This window comes from Sycon ciliatum, chromosome 1 (assembly GCF_964019385.1).
Source record: "Sycon ciliatum chromosome 1, ocSycCili1.1, whole genome shotgun sequence".
Lineage (NCBI taxonomy): Eukaryota > Metazoa > Porifera > Calcarea > Leucosolenida > Sycettidae > Sycon > Sycon ciliatum.
The window spans coordinates 67,652,132-67,677,096 of record NC_088643.1 but is presented as its reverse complement, the minus strand read 5'-3'; the positions used below and the strand labels follow the sequence as shown (position 1 = coordinate 67,677,096).

The following is a 24,965-nucleotide window of genomic DNA, read 5'->3' as shown; positions in this document are numbered from 1 at the left end:
GGAGGAGCTCAATCAACAGCTATACCGTGTACCGCCTCTCCCCGGTACCCGTCTGCTGTTCGCAGCAAGCACACACACACACACTACTGACAACTACACACTTACTCGGCATGGCTGGAGTGTTACTGCATTCTGCAAGGTACACACACACACACACACACATACAGAAGACACAGTACAACCATCACAGAGTTATCAAGAACGTTCCACTTCCCTACGTACTGGGCCTGGCACATGCTACATGGATTTGGCGGAACATTTCATAGATTTGTAAACATGCGCTCATGCACGGTCAGAACAAATACCGTATTTTACCGGTTGTAAGTCGACCCCGGTTATAGGTCGACCCCCGTATCTGGAGGTCTCAATTCTGAGTTTTAAAAGTGTTCACCCAAAGAAGCACTACTAACCACGTCCTGCTGCTAACACATCAACAAATCATGTAAACATTCCTTATTGGAGGGTGTAACGTCCCAATTCCTTAAAAAGGCCAATAAACTGGCAAAAATGTTTAAACATGCTGCACTCGTGCATGCAGTGCAGGTCATTTTTTGTAAGATACTGATAGTTCCCGGTTATAAGTCGAATCCCGGTTGTAAGTCGACCCCCGCCCTTTCTCCTTCTATTTTAAGTCGTAAAAGGTCGACTTACAACCGGAAAAATACGGTAGCTAGAGAAATCTCAAAATGTTTCACTCATCGGCCATCATCAGTCACTATTCAATTTTTGCCCTAAGTTGAAAGCTGCACAGTTACTGTCTAATAGACCAGCAACTTACCAAGGTTGAACAGCGTCCGATCAACGACCTGCACAGCGCAGCGGACATACAAGCAAATGGTGATCCATATCCCAAATCCACATGCACGCGAATGACCACCCACCCACACCACACATGTGCAAACACACACACAGACACACACACACACACACAAGGAGAAATTCAGGAGAAGTCTTAGAACGACAGTTCAGTCGGCTATTGAACCAACCCCCCAGGGGCCCAAAACTCCCAAATCCCCAACCGCCTGGTGAACCCAAACATGTGACTTACTTATGGGCTCAACACACTGCAACAAGCGGGTGAGGACAAGGTACCATGGCATTGGGTGTGCCAAAGAACCCAGTAGATGGATATGTGCAGATCTTAAGGAGCATATCTGTACCCAGGTTTACATGATCTGTACATGGCTCCAGATCGGTGCATTGTGCAAATCTCATGGCAAATCTTTCGCCTATGATTCGCAAGGATGGGGAATGCATGTGAGACAGCAAGCTGTAGTGTGAGGAAGTCTGTGTGCGTGCGTGTGTGCGCGCGCGTGTGTGTGTGTGTGTGTGTGTGTGTGTGTGCATGCCTGATGATTGGCCACCACTGGTGTTCTTGTTTGACATACTGTTATCACAGCACCTCTGCTGATGGTCCAAGGAAACGATACTGAGATGTGAGCGGACTTGTGACGAATCAACATCGGCGACGAATATTGGTTCGAACCGTCACAAGACCGATCTAAGTGGGATCAGGCGTGTGGAGCAATACATCCAGTTTAAAAACCGGCACAGCAAGTACTCTGCGGTATCTGTCCGCGTGCCCCACTACTGCCATTCCATATGTCTCATCGCTGCCTTGCTGCTTTGTGCCGTCAAATGGTGTGTGTTTTTGTGTTGTAAAAAATAAAAAAAATAAAAAAGGCTCGACACAAGTGCACTATGGAACGTACCAAGCCTGTTGACCAATAAACTAATAGCCGCCACTGTCCCCAATGCCGCCACTGGCTTCGGAGTGTGGGTGGCATTGTTGTCCATCGCTGTGTCAAAATTACACTCCAATGCTAGTGCTGTTGGCGTATCTACCAGTTCTACACTTCCTGTACGTCTGTGTGTTCGGTGACTGTGCTATATCGCTCACTGGGCAGTTTGTGACCGCTGTTGCTAGTCCATCGGGGGGGGGGGGGGGGCAGGGCCTTTACAACGGCAATCGATTCAACAAGTACCCGACCATTGATGACAGGGGCAAGTTTCAACTTCAAGCAATGCTCATGTCTCCTCTCGTCGACCCGTCACTCAACAAGAAACATGTGACGTGATCCACACTGCAATGTATACCAGTTGTATGCGCACGTGCGTGCCTGTGGTGTGTGCGTGTGTGTGTGTGTGTGTGTGTTTGTGCGTGTGTGTGCGTGTGTTGCATAACTTAAAAAATAATATTAATATGGGTGCCAGCGAATCACTGACACGAGTAGCCCATACACCTGTCGATACATCTATATTTTCATTCCACACTAGTTAAGGATAACGTCGAGAAACCATGTTCATTGCCATATACAAAATAATAATGGTAGAGTTCAACAAAACCACTATTTTTCGTCATTCGAAACTGAACAACACTGACCTTCCGAGGGAGGCGATCCCGCCCTGAAGCAAGGCCATCTTCCCAAAGTATACTAATAACAGTAACTGCTATTCATAGCAGAGATCGGAGAAGATCCTACTTCTTCATAACAATACTCATCAATAAAATGCAACCAGTGGAAGACAAGTGAATCGATATTGACGATAATCTCAAAATCAAACTCAAGTTAGTTTGATTTCGAGGAAAAAAATAATGTTGGTTTTCAAGCGACACAATATCCATGGAGACGCGTGTACGCGTACGAAGGAAAATGGCGTCGTTCGTACATTATGTCATGTGATACGAAGACTGCAATCTTGCTTGAATAGTTCTCGAAGAGTTTTTTTTGGATAGTTTTTGTTTGAGTATGAAGTTATGAAGTGCATGTGTTAGATATTTGAATCATGGACGACGTCGCAGAATGCTACAAGTTCTGGAGAATACGAAAAACTATTATGCAGGTGAGCTGATGTGCTTTATTCTGTTGCTGCTGCAGCGCTCGGGGGTGTATTTTTGACTGTACTCAGCACTGTTTTCAATTCTTAACTTTCATGCTCTGGTCTTGCAGTTATGTCATGACAGAGGATATCTTGTAACGCAGGAGGAATTGGATCAGACTCTGGAACAGTTCAAGGACCAATTCGGTGACAGGCCCAGGTTGGTGCTGGAGTATTACGGAGCTTGCATCAATGCACTTTCTCCAAACTCTACATGTATAATCACGAGGAATTGTACTTCAAGTATTCAATGCTTTAGTTTCGAGAATAGTTATAGCTAATGAAAGTATAGGCAAGTACCTAATCCACGTTGGTAGCTTCTCTGACAAATAAGGACAGGTCAGAAGGCCTAATTAAAATCACCCTATCAGCACTACCATGCACAGTTTTCGCACCAGGATCCAGACTGTTGATGATTCCTGCGGGCTGCACGGCATTTGCGAAGAAGTCCGATATTCATACAGATTGAGACATGGTGTAGGCTCTTGTGACGAGTTTAGATTTTGCTAGTGAAAGCTGTAGAAATCCGGAACACAGCCTACTTATATTACCTGCAGCACGGTCTGCTAAAGAAATAATTGATCTCTCAAGAAAGTTTTTGAAATGATATAGAATGGTGCGTATTGCAATACGCACTATTACATGTATATTCAGCTACTGATTGGAGTGCTAGCGGTGGTGCTGCTGCTGTTGACGCTACGGAGAGCACATAGGTAACTACCCAAGAGTGTGCAACTCTGCATGGGTTTGCTATGGGGTCCGCTGATGGCGAAAACTCACGTCGCGTGGTGTAGTGTTTGCATTCTTTGTCCCCAGCCTGCTTGTAGCGAGCAGTGGAGTAGTACGGCATATCACTGCCTGAAAGAAACCCACTCAACTTGCGAGGCATGAATATGATCATGGCAAATATCCAGACTGTGTGCACCCTGGCCTTCGTTTTTTGTGGTATGAAATGTACTTGGAACACGTCATGTGTTAGTTGGCGAATCCGGATCCAGTTTGGGTGATCGGATTTTGTGGGTTGGCGCTCTGCCAATCAAGCATGACAATGACCGTCATTTGTATTGATCGCTGTGATCCCTCCTACAAAGGTCGAGAATACGGTAGGTCTTTCGGCTGAAAGCGGACTAGCTACCCTTTCCTGTTTGCACTGAAATTCAATAGCAAACTTCTCATGTATCACCGACAGAACATACCCATCACCGCTCTATTTTCACACTCAGAATAGAATAAATGCTGTGTTCCTTCTTATTTCTTTCATCCCCAATGTTTATTAACAGTGACAACAAGCCATCTCGGAACGATTTGTCCATCCTCGTAGCTCACAATGATGATCCAACGGGTAAGAAGAAAATTGTATACTACCATTGTCTGTTGCTTTACACTTCTCCTACTGCTGCTCTCTTTATCTCTTTATCTCTCTCTCTCTCTCTCTCTCTCTCTCTCTCTCTCTCTCTCTCTCTCTCTCTCTCTCTCTCTCTCTCTCTCTCTCTCTTTCTGTCACACACACACACATACATACACACCATGACTATTTGACGCCCATCGCCGGAGGCGATGATAGCGATGCTACAGCCGATGCCATAGCAGCTTGTGCTGGGATTGCACCATTCAACAGCTTGCAAGGCTGAAGAATTGACCGCCACTATTCAGCCTGGTCTACACCACACAGCTATGAAGTGGCTTTTTTCTGGCTGGGGGGACACACACACACACACACACACACACACACACACACACACACACACACACACACACACACACACACACCTGCCCACTGGCTGGGTAAGTATACATGCGGATTGGTGTCAGTATTTCGAACCCGCACTATCGCGCTGCATGTGTTCCCTCGATACACTTCGCATGCATACACATTCTTCTAAGTTTCTTCACGTTATGGTGCTGCAGTTGAGAGCCCTATTTGAATATGGTGGCCGGCTGTCTTCGATGGTACGGTACGGGACTTACACGGGATGGCGCCGGGCATGCCCGATGCCAGAAACAAACAAACACACCCACACACACACATACACGAAATAAAGCGGTGTGGGCCCTGGCTAGCGCCAGACACTACTAAAGTGACGTCTTTTGCATAGCTTCGGGAATTAAACAGTCAATGGAGGCCTGTACCTTTCTGTCGTGTCAATCAAGGTGTGTGTGTGTGTGTGTGTGTGGATGTGTGGATATGTTCTTGTTTGTATTTCTTACAACAGATCAGATGTTCGTATTCTTTCCGGATGAGCCCAAAGTTGGCATCAAGACAATCAAAATGTAAGCTTGCACGTGTTTGCGTGGTACTTTGTAGACATTTTAGCACCAGCGTTGCCTCAATGCACCATAATTGTCCAGTTTCATCATACTAACTTTTCGGTTCCACCACATGGGCCAACTCCATATCAACTAGCTGTCACATGTGATTGTTATCTGTTGCAGCTACTGCCAGCGTATGCAGGAGGAGAGCATTTCTAAAGCCATTATTGTCATTCAGCAGGGCATGACACCTTCGGCTAAGCAGGCTCTGACAGACATGGCACCGCAGTACATACTGGAGCATTTCCTCGAGAGTGAGCTTCTCATCAATATTACAGAACACGAGGTGAGTGCTCTTCTTCTTCTTCTTCTTCTTCTTCTTCTTTGTGTTTGCCCTGAGTCTGTGATGATAGTAAGCGATGCATCTCCTGTGGTGTCCTCATCTTCATAATATCCTGACCTAGGTACTTGCTGTCTGGTGTCGAAGAGGGGGGGGGGGGGGGGGAGCAGAGTCATCGCCTACACTGTTCTTACTTTTCATGTACTTCAGTAGAACTGTCTATAAAGTGAAGCCACTGTGTACATACGGTTATCCTGTACCTGGTAGTATTCTAACCTGTTCGTTCTTCTGCGCCCAACAATGCTGTACACTCTTTTCGTGCAAGTTACTACAACCGACCCTCTGGGTACGTTGTTCGTTGATGGCCTGCTGTGTGTTTTGCTTTTTCCTACCAGCTTGTACCAGAGCATGTGAAGATGACGACAGAGCAAAAGCAGGAACTGCTGACGAGATAGTATCCTTTCCTTGCACTTGTGTGTCTGTGTATGGGCTGGGTGGGTGATCGATGTGTATGTGTGTGTGTTTGGGGGGGGGGGGGGGGGGGCATGGGGTGCGTGGGTGGTTGTGCACACTTTACGGTATTGGGAATCGTTAAAAATACGTATGGTGATGGGGAAACGAAAGAACTATTGGGACTGAAGTTGAGTTTTGAAATCAACTTTTTGTTTATGTTTGCAGTGCTTGAACATTACTCTACAAGTAGTAATCTTATGTGAGATGGGCTGTCCGGTTTCTTGGTCTATTTGGCCAAAGTGTATCGCGGTGTCTTTCTCTAAGTGTCCATTTCCCTTGACCGTGTACATAGCAAGTTGAAGGAGGCACAGCTACCAAGAATACAAGCCAACGACGCCGTTGCACGATACTATGGCTTAAAACGAGGCGATGTGAGTTCTAAATATTGCGTGTGAACGTTGCTGGCGTACTGCTGCATTCCAGCTATGTGTGTGTGTGTGCGTGTGCGTGTGCGTGGTGTGTGTGTGTGCGTGGTGTGTGCGTGTGCAAGGGCGTACACAGGATCTGGAATGAGGGGGGTGCTCCAACCTTTTCCCAAAGAGCCGAATAATGCATTATTTCGGTGCGTTTGATACATGGATGGTTGATAACTTGATTTTTACTTTTAGTGCGCTATTTAACATGCAAGTATTTACCATGATATACCAAGTCGAGGGAAAATGTAGGACCTCTTCTGTAGGATGGAGCAACCTTGAGGCCTTGAAGTACTCAATCCCAAACATACCCCTCCCTTTGGAGGACAAAATGTACTTCCTCTGTAAGCTAGGTCCGAGAGTACACTACTCTTGCTAGATCATATAACGAAAACATTTTCAATTTGACTAATGTACTTTGAAGTACAGTTGCGCTCACTGAAATCCGACCCAACGTGCAAAGCTGGCGCCCTCAACTTCCACGGCCCTTGACGCCCTGGAAGTGGAACGAATGCGGCTGGACGTACATGTGCACACATACAATGATGTAATCGGAACTGGTCCCGGGCGCCAGCTTTGCACTTTGGGTCGGATTTCAGTGAGCGCAACTGTACTAGTAACAACTTATAGTACTTCACATATTGAATGGGGCAAGAAGGCAAAACTACCATAACAACTTCTGGCAGGAGTCACAGAAAAAGCTCCCAGGAGGCGAGTGCAATGGATGGTGGTAGCTTCACAAATAGAATAGTAACAGAGGGCTGCCACTTTTCTGTTGGTAGAAATCAGAAGCAGTGTCTGAGGTATTCAATGGCAGGAAGGCAAGGGGGCAGCGACCTCTTTAGAAGCCATAGCATTTTTAGGATTTCAAGGTCCCGAAACAACAGATTAGCACTCTTTCGTGAACAATCGTCTTCAGTCGGTTTGTCGGAACAACTGATCGGAGTGTTCCCGGGAAATCGGAATAGAACAAGTCGAGGCCCTGACAATATAGATAACCCTCTGTCCTGGCACATGAAAGGTCATGTAACATGGTTAACTATGATCAACTAGTGACGACAGCGAGTGGAAAGCAAAAAATCCGTTAGAAAAATCTGATAATTGTGCCACCAAAAATTGCATTCAAAAGTCTAATTTTATGAACATCCCCATTTCTTCTTTCAGAGTTCGGGCACAACGCAGTGTTCAAAGTAGTATCGAATTCAATCAAGCCTAGTTCACATTCGACGCAACGCCGACGGTACGGGACGTAAGGGCTTGTCGGGAGGGCTGGGGTGAGCTGTAAAATCCTGTACGATTCGTACGACACGACATGCAGGAGTCTTTGCGACGTTCAACGTTGAACGGCGCGAGTCATAAGGCACGGTCCGTGACGGGGTGACTTTCGGACCTAATTTCTCGTTTTCGGGACTTCTTTTCAATTATTTCTCCTTGAAAGAAGCGGAATCAAGTTCACAATACCAGTTTTTCATGAAGATCAAAAAATTAGCCCTGAAAGTTGTGGCATTCAAATAATAGCCCCGGGAAATGATAGAATAGTTCGTCTGTCACGCTTCTGAACTATCCCTAAATACAATAAGTGACATGAGATCCTATGTTGCTAAAATTCAACTCAAGTCGTGCTAGCCATTCTGTGAGTTATCATGGGAAGCGCAGTGTTCGAAATGCTAAAAATTTCCAAGTACGAATCGGGAGTAGTCGGCGCACGACGCCGTCTCCTGTTCACACTCGAATTGCAGCCGTTTTGTACGCTTGCGTCCCCGTCTACGCCAGTCTACGGTATGAAAAGTTGGATCGATCCAACTCTTCCCGTCGTTTCCCGATCTGTACGGTAGTACGGTTGCGTTCCCGTTCCTGGTGTTCACATTGGACGCCGTCAGACCGTCCCGTCGATCCTTACGTCGCGTCCCGTCGCGCCCCGCCGAATGTGAACTAGGCTTCACACATCTCAATGGAAAGCCTCACTCAAGACCTTTCCAATGGGCCATCATTTGCGTAAATCGGACAATCGGTTGCAAAGTTATGGTATTTTTAGTGGCATGGGTACATCAAGTTGGCCTATGTCGAAAATTTTGAGGGGGGGGGGGGTGCCAAAGCACCCCCCCCCCCTGGGTACGCCACTGGTGTGTGCGTGTGTAGTGCATTGCCATGTCAGTTTAGGGGATTGGCTGCAGACTCTAAGAGATTGAAAGTAACAGCTACTCAAGATTGGCCGTGTGGACAGTTGATATGCTTGTGCGGCCGAATGGTGTGCCCATCTGCTGCTCTTCACTCTTCATTGCTGCAGTAGAAAGGCAGCAGTCATGTCAGGGATGGCCTTCACGAGAAATTAAGTCGTCTGGTTTCTAGTACAGCGTCCGATCATGTAACTGTTTGTTCAGTTTATTGTTATTGGGGCCAATCAACCTCGCAGGAACTTGTCATCTTAGTTCTCCCTGAACCTTTCTATAACCAAGAGTGTCAACTCCGGCATGTACAGTCCTGGGCAGAGATTTCCAACCTCATGAATAAAGTAGCGGCGCGTTCGAGTGCACAGAGTATTGTGTGTGGTGCTAGGGCTGGAGTGCACAGAGTATTGTGTGTGGTGCTAGGGCTGGAGTGCACAGACCAGTGTTGTGTGTGGTGCTAGGGCTGCGTACCGCCCAGTTATTCATGAGGTTGGATTTCTCTGGCCAGTGCCGTAGTACAGTTGGCTCCTGATACATGTACAACAAACACCATTGTGCAGGAGAATTAGTTCTCTATCGCCGCTGCACTTTTTTATAGCAGGAATGCACCCACACCATACGAACAGCACGGTGTTATGACTGGCATGTGACCCATTACTGTATGAGTGCACTTGGTGTACCTGCGACCCTAGATCCTACAAGGTAAAGAGTGCTATTCTCTTCGTCTTCTTGAATGTTGTTTGTCTGTCCAGGTTGTAAAGATTAACCGTCGCAGTGAAACCGCAGGTCGATACATCACGTATCGCCTGGTTATTTGAGTGTTTGTCCGCTACTACATGTACCGCCGTTGGTGTGAACCGAGGAAGCTTACATGGCAGTGCTCCCACTACTTGTAGTTTGCATCTGAGTCGTGTTCGCCTATAAAACACAGCTCATGTGTTCTTCCTCCCAGGTATGCCGTGTGCGGGTCCGTGCTATGTTGAGTCTTCCGTCTCCCGAATCCCTGTCTTTTTTTAGAAGCACATGTCACTTGTGTCTTTTGGCACTCCAGCTGTACATAGATAGAATCCCATATAAACATGAAAGAATCGATCAATCCCACAAAACACGCTGGGAACATTTCTGATCCACAGTGTAACTTATCTCTCTTGAATTTTCGTAAAACATCCACACCCCGTTTGCTGCATGGCCTGCTGGTTGTGTGCGTATGCATGTGATGTCATTGTATGTGTATGTGTGTGTGGGGGTTGGTTTTGAGTCTCGTTTGTGATCATATAAAAATGTGTCCCTGCTCATGATGTGTTCGTAGACAGATGTAAAAAGCCAACACTGACAGCTCCTCAGTTGCTCATACACTGCATGAATAGGCCATGTGCATGGTAATAGCGGTAGAATGCCAATGCAGCGCTCTCACTGCACAATACTCTGTAAATGTCAAGAGTATTATTTGAGAAAACCGAGTCCGTGATTAAAGCAAGTAAAGTTCGCACGTCCGCTTTAGCACCGGCTTACGTTGTTGAGAAACAAAACCAGCTTTATAATAGAGAAGTCAGTGATGGGAGCCCTACACATACCATAATATTATGTGTAGGGCTCCCTGATGTAAAGGATAAATTCCACCACATGTTCAGTCCAATTTTCTTCCGTTTTTGTCTCTTGGTGCGTTACCGGCATGGCGATACTGAGACCTAATGGTCAGTGGAGTGCCTGTAGCCTCACCAGCACTGCTACTATCTGTGACTGTGGCGACCACCATCCAATGTCTAGTCCTCCCCTAACCGTACCCCAACTCTCTCTCAGCTCTCTTTTTATCTGTCTTTTCTTACTCTTTTTTCTTTGTCAGCTTTCCTGGTGGTTATGTGCTTTTTCAAGTAAATAAAAAAAATAAAAAAATAAAAATCTCATGTGCAGCTGAACACACTGCCAGTAGGGACCCCAATAAGCCTTTTGCGCGTTGTACAGATGTACGAAGTTCAGTACTAGGGCGTAGGTGTGTACAGAACCGATTGGGTGTTCATTGTGTGCTATGCATGCGCAATTGACCAATTTTAGCCTAATAATTTATGGCAGACAATCCCAATTCCAGCTTCTTCACTTTGGTTAGAACTAATGACTACCTAGATCTTTTTCAGAAAAGATTTTCGTTTGAAATGCCTTCAGGGCCCATTTCTTAGTGGAAATAGCAGAAAACACAATAGGGTCTTGCACATTCAACACCCATTAGGTTCTACGGTATTCTACGGGATTCCGTGCATCTGTACAACGCGCAAAAGGCTTATCCAGACGCCGAGTCCATTTTTACTGCATCGCAATTGTACTCGTACATTGGACACATGATACTGCGTGAAAATGGGATAGTAGTATCATACTCACTCCGTCCTGCTGGATATGTACCATTGTGTCGAGTTCTTCTCCTCATTTTAGTTCATTATGCAGTGAGTGTTCAATAGTAAAAAATAAAAAAATAAAAAAAATACTCATAGTACAAATAATAATAAATTGAATAATTTTAGTATCCCATTGCAAAAACTTGAAAAAGGAGAACAAGTGACTGCTGTGCTCACATTGATGAAATCTTCTCCTTCTTTTACCATGGTTGGCTATCACCCACATCTTCCCGTTCTGGCTGCCATCGGAAGCCATAAGATATTGAATAAATAAATAAATAAAAATAAATCATCATTCAGTGTGGTGTCACATAGTACATACATGTATAACCGACCGTCAGTTGAGTAAGTAGTAGATGCATGCAGCTTCAGCCAGTGAGCTTGATGTTCAGTGTGAAATGTGAGTGTGTGTGTGGGGGGAGGGGGGGGGGGTACTTGCCCTTAGAAAAGGCCCTCCCCATTAAAAAAAAGAAAAAAAAGGACGATCATCAAGTAGGCTTAGGCTTAGCCTTACTGCCCTTAGTCTTTACCCAGTACATACATGTCCTGTACATGACTACAGTCAACTTACTTACGCCACTCGGCGGGACATCAGAAAAGTGTCCTTATTCGCGAAGGGTCCTTATCATATGATCGGAAGTCTCATTATATTACAGCCTTTGTTTGGTTAGATGGGACTTTGCTCTGGGCATGGAAATAATTCTGTCGTTATATCCGCGGTCGTTATTAGGGAAGTTGACTGTACTGTACTGACAGGGGGATATTTTTGATCTGTATGATGTGTGCCTGAGAGCCTGAGAGGAGTACAGGGTGACAAGCCAATGCTATTTTGGGCTGTCCTTTGTCACAGTTTGTGCCTGGCAATTGGGCCCAATGGATGCCCTGGAGTCTGAGTGCCCACAGAGATCATGTGACCTCAGAAGAGCCCTCTAAGTGACCTTGTCAAGCCTGGGCCATGGGGTGAGTGAATTCCATAGGGGAAATGTTTCACTCTATCTTCACGTCAATATGTGCTTGAGTCTGTAGCCTGGGAGCCAGCAAGTATCTGCTGGAAATCTGGAGTAGTGACCCCCAACTGCTGATGCCAGGATCACTGGACAGCTTGCTAGTATATGGGCAGGTGCTGGCATTACCAATCCAAAACCACTTCACACCGGCAATCAAACCTTGACTATCATATCAAATTAATTCAACCTCCAAATCTAATAATCGATCCATCTGGGGTGTGCATACCCCCCCCCCCCTCTCTCTCTCTCTCTCTCTCTCTCTCTTCCCGTAGGCGTGGTTACCGTGTGACTAGTACAGTGTGAGTAGCGTTAGTATGGTGTGCGCACAGCTACTGGTCCACAGGAGATACATGTACCTGTACATGTATTCAAAATAATGGCGTGGAAACACCACACTGGTCGCGTAGATCTATGCTCAGGGCTTGGACCTGTGTGCATACCATACTGTAACTCTGTCCCATTACTGCAGCCAGGACTATGGCAGAACGAGCGGTAATGTGAGCACCTGGTCTCTGGACCGTCTTGACCGATCGTTAGCAAACGAGTAACATTTTGGGATCGTTTCAGCCCTAAACTAACTTCTAACGTCTACTGAGCAGACTAACTACAGTGTAGTAACTACAGTGTAGTAACTACAGTGCTAGCGCCAGTATGCAGTGCCCTGTACACGTATACCCAATGAATCAATGATTCAATGACTGAATAAGCAGACCAGTCTTCCATGACATTGACTGCTCTGGCCATGATTGACAGGTGGGGCTTGGTATTGACGTGGAAGTAACAGTTGAAGTTAGTTGCTTACCTTCCGCTATTTGACGTGTTTGACTTTTTTGAGGACTGGATGTGGGCAGGGCCTGTCCAGTGTGTCCTGCTAGGCCCTTCTCCACGGTCAGGGCTAGCCGCGGTCTGCCGCACAGAGACAGTGGATCCGTCACACCATCTTTGGCACTTTGGTAGGGGCAAGCCAAGTCATCAGGTGTTGTGGTGTAGGCTTGGCCTGAAGCGGGATAATACTTGTGCTGAGCCTGAGTGATGGGTCGCTAAAGCCTACGCCTACGCCTACGGGCTACACAGCCACAGCCACGGCTTGATCATTGAATCCGTTACAACTGCAGCTGTCTGTCAGCTCAGTCGACCTCACACTCAGCTAGGTAGACCCAGGCCGGCCCAGGCCAGGGAGTAAAACAAACCTAGTTTTTGAGTAGACCTACTCTCGCTCCTGCACTGCCACTGTGACCAGGTGACTGAGCTCAGCTACTACTACTTACTAGTACTAGTAGTACACTATACTAGCACTACAGTGTAGGCCATAATAGGTAACTGGTTACAGGAAGATCCGTGGATTGACACAGACACGATCACACTATTGCCGGCTCTCGGTCATCAGGTCACGCTGCTTCATTTTGAATGGTCGTGTCACCAAACACTGGCAAACACGGGTTACGCGGGAACAGAAAAACAACAGCTAGCGAAGTAGCAGCTGGTCGCTGCTGCTTGACTGCATGCAGAGTGCTGTGCCATGGCACAGACTCAGTAGTAGTAGTATGATACCACGGCGGTCAACCGTGGACGTGGTGCTCGGCTAAGCGCTGGGTTAGTCTGGGCAAATGCCAGGCAAATCCTTCTTCTTTATCATTATTCTGCCATTGATGATTGTAAAATCTTCAAAACCCGAGTCAAACAAAGTACATTGTTGCGAACTACTCCAGCTTTCCTACAATGGCTACTCCCTTATGTACCAGCAGATGCAATGGATGCAAACAGTGCGCAGGTGATAACCAGATGACGCTGTCGTTGTGCGAGACGTTGTGGTTACCCAGCACTCTACAATAACCTTCTGTAACGTCTTTGCTCCGGAATGCACGAGATTTCGATACTACCAGTACACGACGTGTACGCCTAGCGAACGACTCGAGGTCGACGTTGCACGTTGATGATTTATCATGATCATTTCGACGGCCGGATTCGTTCGCTAAAAAAAGTCGTGTGCCTGTGTGACCTGAGGCCGGCTGACATACTGCTGATATCGCGATACGAAACTGTGAGGGATGTGCTCTTTGACAAGAAACACTGGTTTTGACTTTCGCACAGCTGACAACCGGTAAACCACAGCCGGCTAGCCCGCAAAGCCTTGACATGACAGCGCACACGTGCACGGTCGGTCAACCGGTCGACGACGACGGTCCGGGATACCGGAGTACATAATCATCGTAGATCTACATGCAGTGAAGACCGTCTTATGCGGCGTAGATTGATACCTATCTGGCCGTGCAGGGCATGGTACACCGCCACCTGCCAGCTCAATCCTCTTGTCGCCACTACTGCCGTACTGGCATAGTCTAGAGAGTAGAGTAGTGCGTTTTATTTATTGACAGTTCATTGCTTGATCTTCTTTTACCGCCAGTTTGACCTACAAAATGAACATCACATACAGTACAAAGTCATGCACGACTAGTATGACTGTTCTTGACTCGTCTCCTGACTTGTGCCCCATCAGGCCATGGCACTGCATGCAGCTATGTAAGTATGTTGTTTGTTGGCAGTGTAAACCTACAGCTCTCCAAAGACGTAAAAGAATAATAGTAGGCTACTAGGTGTTGATTCTACCTGCGTTCATCTGCCTGCTCGAACTACAACCCACGCGACATCTCGAAACGGAATATTCTTTCAGGCTACATGTACCTCCTCGACTCCAGCCAGTGACCATTGGTAACGCAAAAAGCTTGAGGAATGACAGCAGTGTCTTTATCGCGTGCGAACATCAAGCTCTTACTTGTGCGTTTACCTCGGCAGCCATCCAATCGCTGGCCTGCTTGCTTGTAACTGCAGTGCAGTCAATGTACTACATTTTGTTCAGAGGAAGCACCGGCAAGCTCTCTGATCTGGAACTCTCTTTCTAGTAATTCTATGCTCTTCCCAGCAGAACTGCTCAGGTCAAACTCTTCACTTCTTGCGTTTCCTCGATCCGCACCCTTTTACTTGCCCTACTTGCTTTGCTACGCTTGTTGACAGCGCGTCCTGTCCTGTCCTGTAGAGCCACTGCCACAGGGGTCACGTGGGCCCCGGAGGGGCATCAGAGAGGAAGATGGAGCACGCAGCCTGATGACGCCGGAGATGGTGGGGCAAACGGAACCGGCGAGAACACACGCATACATGGCTGAACGAATTACGCTGCTGGGCAGTCGGGCGCGGGCCAGTCCTCGAGCACCGGTGACGACCGCGGCCTTGCACAGACCGAAAGCAGCGGGCACACACAGCACAGTGCGCAGCACAGCAGGCATCTTGCACATAGACTTGCCGGGGCTCGGGAGGCTGAGGCTGAGGTGCGGAACAGCGGTGAACAGCTAGACCACCCTTGCTGCGAAACCAACGCCCACAATCTCCACAGTGGCAAGCCCCTCGCTGCTCAGCAATCGGCTTTGCCCGCTCAACCACACATTTGTGGCGAGCACGATCTCCAGGGCGCGAGAATGACCGATTGCAATCCGCACATACCACTGGGTCAGGCTGAGGCACATTCTCCACAGGCTCGGCGTACATAGTCCGCCAGTCAGCACGGGACTCACAGGCGATAGGGTACCATTCCTTGGTGAGGCCACGAACTCTTAAGTCGGAGACAACGCAATCCTTCCAGCGCTTGCGAGGGCCATGTGCTGGGCGACGTGTGAGAAGTGAGCCAAACAGGATCTGTCTCGGCATCCGGCTACTGTCCATTCGAGCAACATGGCCCAGCCACTCTAGGCGACGCTGTGCGACCTTCACGCAGATGGTATCAGAGTCACCCCACATCTCCAACAGTTGGGCGTTGGTCGTGTGATTATTCCAGCAATCTCTGCGGGACACACCCAGGATGGAACGGATGCACCGCATATGAAAGACTGACAAACGTCTGAGATCGTGTTGCAATGGTGTCCAACACTCTGACCCATAGAGGAGGAGCGACAGCACACATGCATTAAACACACACCTCTTGATATGCAAATCAAGGTCAGGATTGCTGAAGATGGTTCCTTGCAAGGCGCCACAAGCACGAGAGGCATGCGCAATCCGAGCAGTGATGTCCTGTGTCGACCGGCCACCGCGATGAATGAGAGATCCCAGATACCGGAACTCCGAAACACACTCGATGACCGTGCCAGCTAGCTCGATTGGAGCGCAGTCCCCAGGCGAAACATCCCTACCTGCAACCAAGAACTGTGTCTTGGTAGCGCTAACTTTAAGCCCAAACTCAGCTGCGGTCGTGTCAAACACTGCAAGTGCCGTCTCCGCCCCTGCACGAGTCGTCGCGAAAAGTGCTGAGTCGTCTGCAAACTGTGACTCAGTGGCAATGGCAACCGGATCCGTCCTGGTAGGCTTGCGGTAAAGGTTATTGTCACCATCACAATGCCGGAACTCAAAACCAACACCGGGTACATCTCGGACTCGTCGCTGCCACACAGTCACCACCGCCCACATGAAGATGTTAAACAGCACAGGTGCCATGGTGCACCCCTGACGGAGACCATTCGTGACGCGGATAGGGTCAGTTGTCGTGTTCTCTACCCGAACCACCGCCGACATGTCAGTGTGAAAGGAACGGATCACGGCAAGCATGGGAGCAGGGATACCCGCTCGGGATAAGACTTCCCACAGGCAATCCCGAGGCACGGAATCATAGGCTTTCTTGAGGTCTATAAATACAAAGAAGCCTTTGCAGTCGTGCTCAATGGTCTTCTCGAGGAACTGCCGAACACTGAAAACCATATCTGTACAAGATCGGCCACGCCTGAAGCCACACTGAGACTCTGGGAGAAAATCTGCAGCCACGGACTGGAGACGAGTCTGGATGACGCTCGCCAGAACCTTGCCCACAACATCCAGCAGTGAGATACCCCGCCAATTATCACAGCGAGATAAATCCCCTTTCTTTGGGATGGGGACCAACGTGGCGTCCACCCACTCCTGCGGGACCACCCCAGCACGCCACACATCGCCAAACAGCTCCACAAGCTTGGCGGTGAGGTCAGGGCCACCCCTCTTCAGCATCTCAGGGAGGATGCCAGAGGCTCCAGCGGACTTGCCGTTCTGTAGGCGGGAGATAGCGCGGCTGACTTCACGGAGAGTCGGCGCCTCAGCAAGATGATCAGCCTCCTGTCGCTGTGGGATGTCGTCCAGGGCATTGCGATTCCATGCACTTGCCACGTTGAGAACACCGTCAAAGTGTCTTCCCCACCGGTGGCTCTGCTCCTCTGGTGAACTACAGATGTTACCGTTCTCATCCAGCACGGCGGAAGTGCGCACAGGGGCGAGGCCCCGGGTACAAGACTGGAGGTCATGGATGCACTTCCATACGACCGCTCCATTGAATCTCGACTCTGTGGCCGCCTGTGCCTTTGCCTTTATCCAGTCTACCCTAGCCGAGGATATGGAAGCACGCGCCCTGGATCTAGCCACCTTAAACGCTGTGTAGTGCGAGCAGTCGCGGCTCTGGCCACTACATAGCCAGTCGGTATAGCACCGATTCCGTTCATCTAGCAATGGCTGGATGGCTGACTCTGCCTCCCGAAACCAGTCTGGTTGGCGACGCCGGGAGAAGCCCAAGACAGACGCAGCAGACTTGTCGATAGCCGCCTTGACGTTGGACCATTTCTGATCTATGTCGTGCTGTTCTTGCCATGTATCTACAAGCTCGGTTGCAATGGTAGCTTGGTACCTTTCTGCAGGCGAAGGTGAGTCCGGGTCCGAGGTGCGCACCCGCAGCTGGGCAACATCATAACGGCGGCGCCGCACATTTGCCCGGTCGCGCTCCCGAACTAATCGTCCACACGGAAGTGCAAAAGTTAAACAGAGGAGTTGGTGGTCACTTCCACACTCAGCACTGCGCGCGACCGCAGTGTCCATACACCAACGGCGGTCCTCCTGGCGCACTAGAATGTAGTCGATACAGTGCCAGTTCAAAGTGCCTGGGTGCTGCCAAGTCCGCTTGAAGAGGTCTCGCTTGGGGAACCAGGTGTTACAAATACTCAACTGATTGAATGCAGCAAATGATAGCAGGTCAGCTCCTGAAGAGTTCAGTGCACCAAATCCATGCGGACCACGTACAGTGGACCACTCATCACCCTGCTCACTAGATCCAACTCGAGCATTGAAATCGCCAAGCACTACACAATGGTCAGTCTGGGGTACATCGTACAGAGTGCGTTGTAGATCGTCATAAAATAGTTCCTTGCATGCCCGCGACGCAGCAAACGTTGGAGCATAAACGCTGACCAGAGTGAGCCAAACATCCGGTCCATCAGCTGCACAGTACTTCAAACGTACACTCACAATCCGAGAACTCACCGCGTTCCATACGCAGCCGCCAGCCCTCCACGCCGAAGTTGTATCACGATTCAAAACAAGAGCAACTCCCTCACCTCGACGTCGATTATCCTCTTCGCCAGGAGTGGGGCGGCCCGAACAGATCACAGTAAATCCGTTGACAGCGTAGATATTTTGTCCAAACCAGTGGGTTTCCTGCAGGCCTGCCGCCGCCACTTTCAGCCTTTTCAGTTCAGAAATAACTCGGTGAATTTTTTTGTCTTCCACGACGCGTCCAGAAACACAAGCAGTGTCGATGTCGCCGTCCCGCTCCACCAAGGATCTCACGTTCCATGAGCCCAAACACAGCAGGCAACGTCTCCATCTCCCTCTCTTCTCTCTGACAGATTTCATCGCGCGATGTTGTGGAAATCCGCTCGGGGGCTTGTCAAACCTCCGCGAGCGGCGACGTCGGGTACAACTAAAAGTGACGGCACCAAATTGCCGTCCCGTCTCTCAGCTGTATGCTTCCCTCCGTCATGCGCTTTCCCTGGCCTAGAGGCGGCCCAAAGAGGGCCGCCTCAGGCCTCCGTGAAGTTTACAAAGGTCGAGGACTTGCAGTAAGCAGGAGCTCAAAAAAGCACAACCGTCCCCAGTGAACACAGGGACACACAGCGCGACACAGCGTGACAGCGCGTAGACATAGTGGCAGTAGTGACTAGTGCCAGTACAGTAGATCTACTACAGTACAGACTGCAGTACTAAACTAAAGTGTCCTCCACCTTGTTTCATGCTGTCAATCTAACAATAGTAGATCTACAGAGTACAGACTTACTCTCAGTAGATCTAGTACTAGTGGCACAGCACGGACGTGTGGCAGTGCAACCAGACCCGATGTTGCACGACTCACTGCAGTCTCCAAAACTCAAAAGTCATGTAGATCTACTGATGTAGGCCTACATCTAGTACTGGACTTGTCGGCATGCCCGTAAGATACTGTAGATTGTAGTGCAGGCCACATCAATGTCATCATGCACTGACTGAGTCTGTGATATCTGCCTTGCCTGCATATGCGGAGTTTTTGCTATGCAAGCGCACATGGTCATTGTATCGGGCAGTTCAGAGCTGGTATATGCGCATGTACATGTACGTATGCATGGCAGTGATTTGCTGGAGATATGGGTAGTCTCTGTGTGCAGCAACTAAATTTTTGGCTTCCGCCAGAGAGCTGATTTACGCTGGTGTCGTCGACCCTTGCGAGGCACGGCGGCGATTTCGCTCCACCGTGCCCACACATAATCATTAGAGGATCTCAGCTCTGGCCTCTCTAGGCTCTGCTGTCCTGGACACAAGCGGGTCCATGTCGTCGGGTCCGCTCTAGTCAGTGAGCGGTACAATTCTCTCCACTGTAGCAAGGGAGATAGTAGCAACTCGCTAACAAGCTAAAGCGAATCATGGCGCAGCCTCGCTTGGAGGATCGCATACGCGTGAAAGGCCAGAAGCTGTTCGATGTTCTCAAAGATGCTGTAACGGTACGCTTCACCGTCGACCGGAGGACTATAGAGAAGGCTTGGAAGCTAATGGAGCGAGTGGTGAAATTATGCAATAGTCCTCGCTTGAACATGCGAAGCAGCCCGCCGTGCATTTTGGACATTCTACCCGATACGTACTCCCACCTTCGCCTTATTCTTAGCAAGTGTGATGACAACCTGCAGGCACTCAATGACTGTCTGTATTTCCGAGTTTTCATCGAGAACCTCATCATCAAGTCCAAACAGGCTGTCCAGCTCTTCAAGGACGGCAGGGAACAAATGTACGACGAAGCGTCTTCTTACCGCCGCAGCTTGACGAAATTAGCGTTGATTTTCAGTCATATGTACTCGGAGCTGAAAGCCCTTTATCCTGGGGGTATTTTCAAGGGCGAGACGTACCAAGTGACCAAATCTGATGCAAGCGACTTCTGGAAGAGCAATTTCCCGCATAAGGTCATCGTTGGATGGCGCGACTTCAAGCAAGCTTTCCACCACGTTCACCCCATTCACAGCAGCCTGGAAGCCATGGCCCTCAAGTCCACTGTGGATCTGACATGCAATGACCATGTATCCAAGTTTGAATTTGATGTGTTCACGCGCCTGTTCCAGCCCTGGGCCACGATTCTGCACAATTGGAATTGCCTGGCCGTCACCCACCCGGGCTACCAGGCGTTCCTGACCTACGACGAGGTCAAAGCGCGACTGGAGCAGTTTGTGGAGAAGCCGGGAAGCTATTTGTTCCGCCTAAGCTGCACACGACTCGGCCAGTGGGCTATTGGATACGTAACTGCCGACCGTCACATTCTGCAGACCATACCGCAAAACAAGTCGCTCATCCAGGCATTGATCGACGGCAGCAAGGAAGGGTACTACCTGTACCCGATGGGTCGTCTTGACAACCCAGATCTGACCAAGGACGTGCAGCCGCAGCCGGAGGACCACATGCAGGTGACGCGGGAGCAGCATGAGCTATATGTGGAGATGGGCTCCACGTTCCAGCTCTGCAAGATCTGTGCCGAAAACGAGAAAAACGTGCGTATCGAGCCGTGCAACCATCTGATGTGCAACCAATGCCTAATGCATTGGGTGGATAGCGGTGGTAAGGGATGCCCTTTCTGCCGCTCCGAGATTCGCAGTACTGAGAACATAGTAATTGACCCGTACAAGCCGTCCGAGATGGCCGAAGGTATGGCCAGCAACCGGGACAGGGTCTCACGGGTCTCGCAGCCACAGCCGCCGCCGCAGCCATCGCAGCATCCACCACCAGTGCAGCAGCTGCAGTCACAAAGTTCGCAAGGCGGCGGCGCCGCCACACCACCACTACCTCCCGCGTACACCACTGTCAACCGTCAGGGTGCTGGCGTGCGCCAAAACAGCAAGGCTAGTTCTGGAGGACCACCGCTGCAGACTTCGGGCAGTGCCAATAGTCTCGGTGAGGATGCTGATGACCCCGCGCTGCAGGCAGCTATCCGTGCATCACTAGAAGAGGCTGGTGGGCAGCCTGAAGTAAGTGGCCAAACAGTTGAGAGCTGCGTTATTTTGTGCTGCTTGGCATTTCTGCATGAAAGTCGATGAACTGATACTGCGATACAGTGGAGATTGGATAAAATGGCTTCACTGCACCATTGTTTCGTGTGTTGTTTGGGGGGGGGGGGGGGGCAAAGCTCCAGTGCTGTGCAGGTGTGATTGTACAATAGTTGTTCTATGTGGATTCGGTGAATGTTATATTCAACAGGACCACCGGAAGCAGTTTTTGATTGGTCCGGCCATACCATAGACTTTCTTACATTGTGCATGGTATACTGGGTACACATAACCATGGTATACTGGGTACACATAACCATGGTATACTGGGTACACATAACCATGGTATACTGGGTACACATAACCATGGTATACTGGGTACACATAACCATGGTATACTGGGTACACATAACCATGGTATACTGGGTACACATAACCATGGTATACTGGGTACACATAACCATGGTATACTGGGTACACATAACCATGGTATACTGGGTACACATAATCTCTTCAACGGCAAACTCTGCTGGTGGCCAACAAGTTGGTCAGGTGATGACCTGACCAACCAGACCGGTTCCGACGGGCCTGTTAAAAGGTGAACCGAACATTCCTTGTTGCTGCTGCTGTCGTATGCTTACTTGTGTGCGTGTGCATGTGTTGTCGGCTGACTATTTACTGCTACTACAACAGGTTGTGGTTCAGCAGCACTATGGTCAGCCTCAGTTCCAGAGTCACCAACATCACCAGCAACAGCAGCACCAATTACGAGCGGACACGGAGGAGCTGCCGCCGCTGCCTCGGCGACCGGTGAGTAATGGCCACGCGCCGCTCAATTCCAGTCACAATTCACCTCATCACTCGCCCACTGTTTCACCTCTGCCGCAACGTGGTTCCGTCAGGGGACGAGGAAAGCCCCAACCAGAGAATCCTTTGAGCAAGCAGCCTGGAACAGTGTGTACCGGTGGCGGCGGTCCACCGAACCTACCATTGCCGCCAATTCCCAATTCAGGTAGTGGCAATGCTCCCAGCGCCCACAGAACTGCTGATGGAACTCTGAATTATGTCAAAGTGGATGTTGCCTCTAGTAATGCACGCGGCATGCAGTCCTCTCATCACAGCTCTTCTCAACACACAGAATACAGTCGCCTGGCTTTTACACAACAACAACAGCAGCAGCAAAGTACTGCGGCTGCTAACACTGCAGCACCGATGACCGGGGCTTCATCCATGCAGGCTGCTCGAAATGCAACATCTCCGACCGCCACTGCTCCTAGCAGTGCGGCGGCCAGTAGCAGCATGATGAACACTTATGATCTGCCTCATGCACGTATGAACGCTGCAGGTATGGTTGGCTTTTCAGACTCAGAGGATGAGGAGGAAGACTTAGATTTGGAGCTTGGACCACTGCCCGACTCCATGCGTCGTGCTCGGATAATGGGTGGCAGAGAGGATATGGGCGTGATGAACAGTAGCAGTGGCAGCAGCAGCAGCAGTACTGACATGCCACCGCCGCTACCCCATAAGAACAACCCACCATCCCGGCCACACTCTGATCCCGGCTACCCAAGTGAACTCTCCTCTGGTCCCAGACCCGGACCAGAGCACGCTTCTGGCGCGGGAAGTGTTGGGGTGGGCTCCAACCTGCCAGCTGCTAGCAGTCAGGCTCCTGCGCGTGGTGCCGGCGGTGGTGGTGGAAATCCATTCAGCGACAGGTCAATGGACTATGACCAGCCACTTCCGGCGGTGCCACCAACATCCCTATATGACAGACCCCCACCAATGGATGATGAGCGGCGCTTCTTCGACAACCCTCCACCAAGCATCCATCAACCAGCAGTTCGACAGCCGCTTCGCCAATCACCGCCGCAGCAGCAGCAACAGCCACCACCACCACCACCAGCGCCACAGCCACAGCAACAACAACAACAGTTACCGCCGCTGCCACAGCAGCAGCAGCAGCCACCGATGCCCCCAATCAAGTCTCTGGAAATTGAACTGCTTACGATGGGATATAGCCAACAGGACGTGAAGAAAGCGCTGGAGGTGGCAGGGTCGGATAAGGCACTGGCGCTGATGATCTTGGAGCGATTCGGCGCCACACGATCGTAAGGCACGGCACATATATCTTCTTTTGAGTTTGACTGTACATGTATGTATTTGATACAGGCCACTGATGATTGGAATGTCGTTGCTGCTGCTGCTGCTGCCATCACTCAGCAGTTGGTTTCATGGTTTGACAATGCAGCTCTGACCTTGACCAGGCCATGATGACATCACCAGTAAGACTCTCCATTTCTTTTTCGTTTTTATTTGTTGTGCTCATGCTGTGCTCTTCTGTGTTTCTGGTTTCGTTCATTTATTTTCGTATTCATCTGCAGCAGCAGCATGGCTCAAGATGTGAATTAACCCATGTCATTGTTGTCATGCTTTGTTGATATTTCAGTGTATGTCCTATCGGTTCCTATGCCCGTAGTCATAGTTAGGCACTTCCCTGTACAGTTTTTTTCCAATTTCTAACCAAACATTAGCACATCTATTTTTGCCGGACAAGGACATCACTCTCGCCCTCGAATCATATAGTGTATTCTGCGACGGCCACACGGAAGTCTACTTCTGTCAGTTTTAAGCACTTGCCCTTGAGCACCGATATGCGCCGTCACGCGTGAATTTCTTCTTGTTGGAATGTACTGCTACTTATACGACACTGCAGCTCTTCACTTCAGGATGTCCGCCTATATCCGCACGCGTTTCTTGACAAGACATACATGATTTCACGGGCGCTCGTCATGTCGCGTGCTGCTGGCCCCATTCATCTAGCCGTAACGTCTGCTTTTGCTAATCGCATGCAGTCTGGTATCAACTTTAAGATCTAGCCATCTGACGCCGAACGCACCTCTTTTCGCTCTGTATTCCTCTTCTAATACTGCCCTGTTTCCACCGTTTTCGTTTTCATTGTTTCTCCCGTTGTTTGGTTTTTTCCAGTTGTTATTCCAATACGCAATTAATCTGCCGGTGCAGGACACTTGTTCCTGCTCTCCATGCTTCCCGCCAGAGACCATTCTGAGCGGCTACTCCAATCCAGTCTGTGCTCTGCCCGTGACCTGGTGTAGAGGCGGATGGATGCTGTTGCATGCATGGGTCGGAGTGTAGTGGACGGGGAGCAGAATTTCAGTACACCCTGGCTAGCTGCAACCGGGCATACGGGTACTACCATTCGGTGTGGTGCACTTGCAGTGAGTCGGTGCAGTGTGACCGGTCCAGGTGAACAGCTAACCTTTCCACCGTACGTAGATTGGAATTATCTCAGCAAGACAATGGACTTGAGAATGTGTGTTCACGGCGCGCGTTTTGCAATCAACTCGTCACCAAAGTACGAGTTGTTCGTAGTACTCATAGATTGCCTTATGTGCATCATGAGCTGAACATAAACAACCGATGGCACAGTAGCTAGTATCAAGAGTACAGTCATACTGTTATTATGCACTCTTGGTACCATACTGGCAATATATATGGTCGCAGTGAGGCCATGAAGCGTTACATTGGCACATGTTTACCGCACGCAGGGCGTTACATGCAAAGTCGCACAGGAGCCGTTACACAGGTTTCTATATTGCCGCAGTCCTTTTTTTGCTATTGCAGGACTTCCTGCTGCGTCCAGTTTTGAACTTT

The 24,965-nt window shown here is 49.4% G+C and overlaps 4 protein-coding genes across 4 annotated transcripts in view; 2 read left to right on the top strand and 2 right to left on the bottom strand.

Moving 5' to 3' along the window:
- LOC135805042 (uncharacterized) overlaps positions 1 to 2,551 on the bottom strand; it is a 6,837-nt gene extending 4,286 nt beyond the window's left edge. Inside the window, exons 1-3 of the mRNA XM_065319030.1 lie at positions 2,384 to 2,551; positions 779 to 806; positions 106 to 132 (exon numbers count right to left, since the gene is read on the bottom strand). Of these exons, the coding sequence (XP_065175102.1) occupies positions 106 to 132; positions 779 to 806; positions 2,384 to 2,421 (93 nt within the window). The 5' untranslated portion in view covers positions 2,422 to 2,551. The remainder of the gene's footprint in view (positions 1 to 105; positions 133 to 778; positions 807 to 2,383) is intronic.
- Positions 2,552 to 2,698: 147 nt separating this feature from the next.
- LOC135805041 (DNA-directed RNA polymerases I, II, and III subunit RPABC1-like) lies at positions 2,699 to 9,734 on the top strand. The gene is made up of 8 exons (XM_065319029.1): positions 2,699 to 2,844; positions 2,952 to 3,040; positions 4,161 to 4,222; positions 5,094 to 5,151; positions 5,314 to 5,476; positions 5,866 to 5,924; positions 6,276 to 6,354; positions 9,317 to 9,734. The coding sequence occupies exons 1-8, from the start codon at positions 2,788 to 2,790 to the stop codon at positions 9,380 to 9,382; spliced, it is 633 nt and encodes a 210-aa protein (XP_065175101.1). The 5' UTR covers positions 2,699 to 2,787; the 3' UTR covers positions 9,383 to 9,734.
- Positions 9,735 to 13,321: 3,587 nt separating this feature from the next.
- LOC135806492 (uncharacterized) lies at positions 13,322 to 18,651 on the bottom strand. Its single transcript, XM_065320685.1, has 3 exons — positions 15,926 to 18,651; positions 15,454 to 15,790; positions 13,322 to 13,384 (listed from the first exon to the last, which is right to left on the bottom strand). Exons 1-3 carry the CDS (start codon positions 18,649 to 18,651, stop codon positions 13,322 to 13,324), a joined length of 3,126 nt encoding a protein of 1,041 aa, XP_065176757.1.
- A 792-nt stretch (positions 18,652 to 19,443) lies between these two features.
- LOC135805040 (E3 ubiquitin-protein ligase CBL-like) lies at positions 19,444 to 24,373 on the top strand. Its single transcript, XM_065319028.1, has 2 exons — positions 19,444 to 21,275; positions 21,987 to 24,373. The coding sequence occupies exons 1-2, from the start codon at positions 19,692 to 19,694 to the stop codon at positions 23,403 to 23,405; spliced, it is 3,003 nt and encodes a 1,000-aa protein (XP_065175100.1). The 5' UTR covers positions 19,444 to 19,691; the 3' UTR covers positions 23,406 to 24,373.
- The last annotated feature ends 592 nt before the right edge of the window (positions 24,374 to 24,965 follow it).